This window comes from Gallinula chloropus, assembly GCF_964237585.1.
Source record: "Gallinula chloropus genome assembly, chromosome: 27".
Taxonomy (NCBI): Eukaryota; Metazoa; Chordata; class Aves; order Gruiformes; family Rallidae; genus Gallinula; species Gallinula chloropus.
The window spans coordinates 5,369,890-5,377,024 of record NC_140112.1 but is presented as its reverse complement, the minus strand read 5'-3'; the positions used below and the strand labels follow the sequence as shown (position 1 = coordinate 5,377,024).

General features: G+C 54.9%; 1 protein-coding gene across 1 annotated transcript; it reads left to right on the top strand.

Annotated features, from left to right (window-relative positions):
• Positions 1 to 5,381: 5,381 nt before the first annotated feature.
• LOC311201519 (potassium voltage-gated channel subfamily A member 2) lies at positions 5,382 to 6,881 on the top strand (the record flags this gene model as incomplete). The annotated part of the gene is made up of 1 exon (XM_084275911.1): positions 5,382 to 6,881. One exon carries the CDS (start codon positions 5,382 to 5,384, stop codon positions 6,879 to 6,881), a length of 1,500 nt encoding a protein of 499 aa, XP_084132037.1.
• Between the last annotated feature and the right edge of the window lie 254 nt (positions 6,882 to 7,135).

Sequence of the window (7,135 nt, the reverse complement as noted above, 5' to 3'; positions counted from 1 at the left end):
GGAGACACCCTGCCCTGTGGTGTCATCCATGCCCGTGCCCCATGGCATCCCACCACAGAGCATCCCCCAAACCCACCTCCAGTAGGATATGGGGAAAAAACTAGGGGAGAAAAGCACATTTTTTTGCATTTTGTTTGGAGGAGGCAGGCTGGCTGCAAGCCCATGAGCTTTGAGCAACCCTGTGGGGGCTTCCCTGGGGCTAAAGGCACCAAAGCCAGGGGAGCTCCTCAGGTGGGGTGAGGTTTCCAGTTCAGATGCCTATAAAGTCCATTTGAATAAGAGAAATATTCCAGAAGGGACTTCTTTTTTACTTCTAACACTGCTGTGAAGACATGGGCTGGTTAAATCCCTGGGAACACAGACAAGTGGGTGCAGTGCCTCAGCTCCTCTGGTTCTCCGAAGGGCTGGGTTACGCCTGGAGCTGTCAGCGTGGTGGAGGGAGGCGGGTGCAGACACTCAGGCTGTAAGAACAGCTCCACAATTAGGAGAGGAAATCAGGAGAACGTCACTCAATTCAGAGAAATCCCCCTGACTTGCTCGAGACAGGGTTTTGGTGCTGTTTATATCCAACCCCCCCCACCCCCTTCCCCCCTGGATTTGCAGAACCTTCGCAAGGCGGCAGCAGGAATGAGGAGTCAGAGATTCAGCTTCACTTGAATTGTTCTCTGCCCGGCCTCAGTTTCTGCATATTGCATAAGGATTAGCCTCAGGCACATCATTTTCTGCATCCAGCCTGCCCTGCTGTGGCAGCACTGCCTTCAGAAGAGGCTCAAACGATGCAGATGACATTAAACCCCTTGTCCAGAGCAGCCTGGCTGGATGTGTGCAGGGAGGATCCTGCCTGTGCCAGGGGTGCTCGTGGCAGGGAATGGAGCATTCCCAAATTTGCCATAGGGTTAGAAGTTCATTTTCAATGTTGGGACCTGGCTGGGGCTTGGGGAAATAGTTCAGGAGGGGGGTTGGGAGGAGCAGTAGGTGATAGCATCCCCCTTCGCCCCCCAGTGCTGCACCCAGCTCTGTGCCACCCGCTGCTCCTGCCACTTTGGGGGGCTAAAATACTACAGCTTAGCCCTACCACATCCCCTCATCACCCTGGCTGCTGGGCATTACACTCAGCAGTGATTTTCTTGGCCATTCAGGATGGTCCATGCCCTCCCTTCCCACCTCAGGCTGTTGACCCTGTGATGATGGGTGCCAGCACCCACAGCCCCCTGTGAATCCGATGGCTGCAGATGGATGTAGCCATATCCCCATCACTTCCTCCAGCACTCGTGTTCACAGGGTGTAAAGCACCTCGTGGGACTTGTTGCTTCCCTGGTGCTCAGTTGGGGCTGTGGGGCAACTCAGAGTGGTCCAGGAGGCAGCTCCCTCATGCCCTGAGGTGGAGGTTTATAGGCTGATAGTTTGTAGGAGCTTGGCCACCTCCCTCCCTTGGGGGTGGGACATTCCCCTGGGGCAGGGAGGTCTGTAAATGCAAAGTGATATAAACCGATGGCTTTTCACATCCTCACCCCAGCCAGGAGCAGAGTGGCCCCTGCGAGTCCAATCCTGCCCCCATCTCCATCCCAAAGCTGCGTGTCCATCCCTGTCCCCCTCCTCTGATTTCCCCCCCCCCCCCCCCCCCAGCAGATCCAGGCTATTACCGACACTCTGGGAAGGATGGGAGCCGCACGGCAAAGCAGCATCACGTATCCAGGGATATGATTATTTCCCAGTGGTTGAAATCTAGGTCTCTTGCTTGGGAGGAGGGAGGTGGATGGGGGGGGAGGGTGGTGGTGGGGGAGAAAGACGCTCATATTAATCTTATGAATATTCATGGAGAGGCTCTGCTGCCTTGGGAGGTTGACTCCAGGGGTACGGAGGAGTTTGGGGGGCTGTAGGTGAGAGGTGCCGGCGGCAGCATCGCGGAGCAGCTGCTTGTGCATTCGCCGCATGCCTGACTGCAGAGCCAATTGTAAGTTGGGGCCTTTTCCTCTCTCCCCCCCCTCCATCCCTTGCATCCTTCCCCCCCCCCCACCCCTCCACCCCCCTCCTTCCCCTTCCCACTGCTGCCCTGTTTAAATCCACCCTGGCCATAAACCAGCACAAAAGGGAGGGATTTGGGTTTTAGCAGCAAACCCGACCTTCTCCTCAAGACCCAAAATCCCTCTCTCACCCCTCACTCCCCCTTCCAAAATCCAGGCATGGCTCCTGCCTGCAGTGGTCTGTGCAGGCAGGGAGGAAATCAAGGGTCTTTGGGCAAATCTTCACCTCCTCCATCCTCCCCCTCCCCTCCAACCCCCAAATTTGCATGAATTAACCCCAAAGATGCTTCGGGGAGGGGGGGGGGGGTTGGAATGGGAGGGGAGGGGGATGCTGTTTGCCAGGAAAGCATGCAGTGGGGAGAAAGTAGGAGCAACTGAGTGCTGGGATGTGTGATGTCAACTCAGATGATGCTGTGACTGTCTCTGAGCATCCCCCCTTGGGTTTGGACTCGGAGGAAGAAGCGTAGAGCTCGTGTCAAATAAAAATCAACCTGTTCAAAGTTAAATCTCTCTGTGCTGTTAAACAAACCTGGGAGGGGGGGGTGGGGAAGGGGGAAAGGGGAGGGGAGAGGTTACAGGCAGGGGGAAAAACTGTAATTAGGGGGAAAAACCCCCAAGGTAGGTTGATTATTGGTGAAAAGGAGGGGGGGGGATGTGGATATTTACATTTTTTGTCTCAGCAGCAAGTTGTTGATGGTGTTTTAGGATGATGCTCGGAGGAACCAGGGAAGGTGAAATCCAGCTGAACTCCTGAGCCAGATTCTGGGGAGAAAAATGCAGGAAAAGGGAGGAAAAAACCTAAAACTGGGACAAATGCAATCCCTCCTCTCCTCCAGGCCTGGCAGAAAAGGGTTAAGCGAAGCGGTTGAATGCTGCAAGCCTTGTCAGGGTTGTACTATTTTTTCTAGTGCATAAGGAGAAGGGAGAGGAGGGTTGCAGGGGAAAGGGAAATTTCCAAGAAAAGAGGGATCTGCAGCAACATCCACACCTCGGGGGATGAGGAGAGGAGCCGAGGGGCATAAATGGCCTGGAGGCAGCTGAAATCATTGCCGAGGAGATTGGGACCGTGGGGCTGTTTTCCACCTGCCTCCCCTACCCGGTTTTGTAATCCTGGCTCAAAGTAGACAAGTGGAGTTGGAGCTGAAGAAGGGAGGTCAGAGGGGTTTGTTTTATTTCTCTTTGGGAGGGGGGCAAAAAAAGAAAGGAAGAAGAAAATGAGGTTGGTGGGACCTCTCTGGGTTGAGCATCAGCGGGGTGTGAGGCAATGCGGGATGAGCTAAAGGAGTGCTCCTTCCGAGCAGGGATGCTGATGACCCGGCCAGGGACCTGGGGGACCAGATCCTCAGCATCCCCCAGAGCAACTGTGCCCACCGGAGCTGAATCCCCCCGGGGGTGGGTTGGCCGGGGGGCTGGCTTTTGGGAGGATGGGGAGGGCGGATGCGGGTCGCGTGGGTCTCCCGGTTGGGCCCACGATGTTTGGGGCTTCTCAGAGCCATTTGGAGGGGGCAGGTGGCTTTGTAGGGGGGAAGAAACAGGGCCCGGTGTGTGTGGGGGGGGGGTGTTCAGCCTCGCTGATGAAGCCAGAGCCTCCAGCATCCCCGCGGCACCATGGCGTGGGCGCTGCACCCAGTGGGTACCACCGACTCCTGGGTGCTCGGCGGTGCTGGGAACCCACCTCAGCAGCTGAGGGCGGAGGGTGAGGGGAAGGGGTGGTGGTGGTGGTTGGGGGGGGGGTGTGTGTGCTGCGTCTTTCCCCCCCCTCGCCTGGCACCGGCTCCCGCGGGCAGCCCGTCGCCGCTGCCTGCCGCGGCGCTGAGCGGGGAGCGCAGGGAGATGGGGCTCTGGTGTTTTTCCGCCTCGCCGCTAGCGCGCTCTCGCCCTCCTCTCGTGTTGCAGTGCAGGTTGGCCAGGCAGCGGGCAAGCAGCTCGCAGGGAGGCAAAAAGGGGGTGTCTGGAGGAGCCGGGGCTCTGCAGAGGCTCCTTTCAACAACCCCCAACCCCACACCCCCTCACCCCCTCCCAAACCCCAGCAGCTCGTTACCTTCTTGGTGTTTTTTCCAGGCGATGCCACACCTCCCGAGGACACTGGGGACATCGGGTTTTGCTGAGCTCAGCAGCTTCTCCCCGCCGTACCGAAGGCATCAGACAGACGCTCATCTGCCCTGAAGTGCAGAGCTGCAGCCGCTACCGAGAAGGCTTCTGTCTCTCTGTCTCTCTGTCTCTCTTTCTCTCTCTCTCCAGTCCAAACCATTACAAGACCTGACTTCCACCATCTGGGAATCTAACCCCTTTTATGTCCCTTCTCCTTTTTCTACGATGACTCACCATTATTTTTAACTTTGAAGAGAGAGGAAATTATGGGGATCTTGGAAGCCTGTGTTTCTCTCTAGGATTTCCCCAGGGTCAGATAATCGGTGTTACTAAGAGACACTAAGATTTGGCTTCTCCAGGTAATGTGATTTGTTTTCTGTGTGCCATGGTGGTTTGCAGAGGATGACAGGAGGTGGGACACCAGCGGTCGAGGAGGGGGACTGCAGTGGTCCGTGGGGCAGCTCGCCCGGGATGCTGCAGGCAGGGAGGGCAGCATGTCGCCTCCGGTGCTTTATGGCCAGGGTGAGAGGTTTGGGAAGGTGTTGGAACCTAAAACTCGAGCCCCTTAGATGGGTCGGTTCGCCTGCAATCGCATGGTTAAGTGTTAACCCTTTCACTGCATGTCTGGAAACGAGCTGAGCCCGCTGCTCTGCCTCTCCCCGGCACCTCACCGGGGTCCCCTCGCCACTTTAGGGCTGGAAGGGGGTGATTTCTCTTCCTTCCTTTCTCCTCCCTTCTCCCTCATTTCCTTAGGGATTTGGGGGTTTTGTTCTGGGGGGTTTTGGGGTTTTTTTTTAAATAGGAATTTTTATTTTTAGCCAAAAATGTCCCACTTTGCCCCCACTGGTTTCTCCACGCCGGGTTTGCAGTCAGTGACAGTTCCTCAGGTGTTTTTCTCTCTTCCACCTGACAAAGGGGTTTAGATGGGAGTTTTTCAACTCCATCCCAAAAGGCAGCAAATTAACACCCCCCCGAGGAAGGGGCTAGATGTGCTAGTGAAGGGACCTGCTCTCCTCCCCCCCCAACTTTATTCCCTCTCTCTCTCTCTCTCAGCAGGGGCAATTTTCTTTCCTTTTTATTTGTTTTATTTTCTATTTTATTTTCAGTTTTTCTCTTTTTTTCTCCCCCCCACCCCTTCGCCTTTTCATGAGACTCTTCCAAACCTACGTCCCTGTCCTTCCGCAGGATAGTAGCCCTGCCCTGAACCCGCTCCCACCGCCGGGCACTGGGAAGAGTTTAGCATAAGGATTTCCTTTCAACCCCAATATGACAGTTGCCACTGGAGATCCTGCAGATGAAGCTGCAGCTCTTCCCGGTCACCCGCAGGACACGTATAACCCCGAGACCGACCATGAGTGCTGCGAGAGGGTGGTCATCAACATTTCGGGTCTGCGCTTCGAGACGCAGCTCAAGACGTTAGCCCAGTTTCCAGAGACCTTACTGGGGGACCCAAAAAAGAGGATGAGGTATTTTGACCCTCTCCGGAACGAGTATTTCTTTGACAGGAACAGACCCAGTTTCGATGCGATTTTGTACTATTACCAGTCCGGTGGGAGGTTGAGGAGGCCGGTTAACGTGCCCTTAGATATCTTCTCAGAAGAGATTCGTTTCTATGAACTGGGGGAAGAAGCCATGGAGATGTTTCGGGAGGATGAAGGCTACATCAAAGAAGAGGAAAGACCGCTGCCTGAGAATGAGTTCCAGAGACAAGTGTGGTTGCTCTTTGAGTACCCTGAGAGCTCAGGCCCTGCCAGGATTATCGCTATTGTCTCCGTCATGGTGATTTTAATCTCCATCGTCAGCTTTTGCCTGGAAACCTTGCCCATTTTTCGGGATGAGAATGAAGACATGCACGGCAGCGGGCTGAGCCACCCCCCCTACTCCAACAGCAGCATGGGGTACCAGCAGTCCACCTCTTTCACAGACCCCTTCTTCATCGTGGAGACCCTTTGCATCATCTGGTTCTCCTTTGAGTTCTTGGTGAGGTTTTTCGCCTGCCCCAGCAAGGCTGGGTTTTTTACCAACATCATGAACATTATAGACATCGTGGCCATCATTCCCTACTTCATCACCCTGGGGACAGAGCTGGCTGAGAAGCCAGAGGATGGTCAGCAGGGCCAGCAAGCCATGTCCCTGGCCATCCTTCGAGTCATCCGCTTGGTGCGGGTCTTCAGGATCTTCAAGCTCTCCCGGCACTCCAAGGGGCTGCAGATCCTGGGGCAGACCCTCAAGGCCAGCATGCGGGAGCTGGGCTTGCTCATCTTCTTCCTCTTCATCGGCGTCATCCTCTTCTCCAGCGCCGTCTACTTCGCCGAGGCCGACGAGAGCGAGTCCCAGTTCCCGAGCATCCCCGATGCCTTCTGGTGGGCCGTGGTTTCCATGACGACTGTTGGCTACGGAGACATGGTCCCCACGACCATCGGGGGGAAAATAGTGGGTTCCTTGTGTGCCATCGCTGGCGTATTAACGATTGCCTTACCCGTGCCCGTCATAGTCTCTAACTTCAATTACTTCTACCACCGGGAGACCGAGGGAGAGGAGCAGGCTCAATATTTGCAAGTAACCAGCTGCCCAAAGATCCCCTCTTCCCCTGACCTAAAGAAAAGCAGAAGTGCCTCTACCATTAGTAAGTCTGATTATATGGAGATTCAGGAAGGCGTAAACAATAGCAATGAGGATTTTAGGGAGGAGAACTTGAAGACAGCCAATTGCACCCTAGCTAACACAAACTATGTGAATATCACCAAAATGCTAACCGATGTCTAGTCGCTGCAAATCTAGTCCCGCATTTAAAGCTGAAGTGGAACAATTGCAGATATCGAGTGCTGCTCTGCATTGTAGTTAATACAGTATTTTCTACGGTGTATCTTTGGTTCTGCATGGGAAGCAATAGCTGTGTAAGTGACTTTTAACCTTTGATTTCCACCCTGAGTAAGCGTTCGTGCAAGGAAAAACCCCACCGACCCCCAGCAACCCACCCAACCGCTTTTGATTCCCTCCTCCCATCCCAGGTTTGTGGG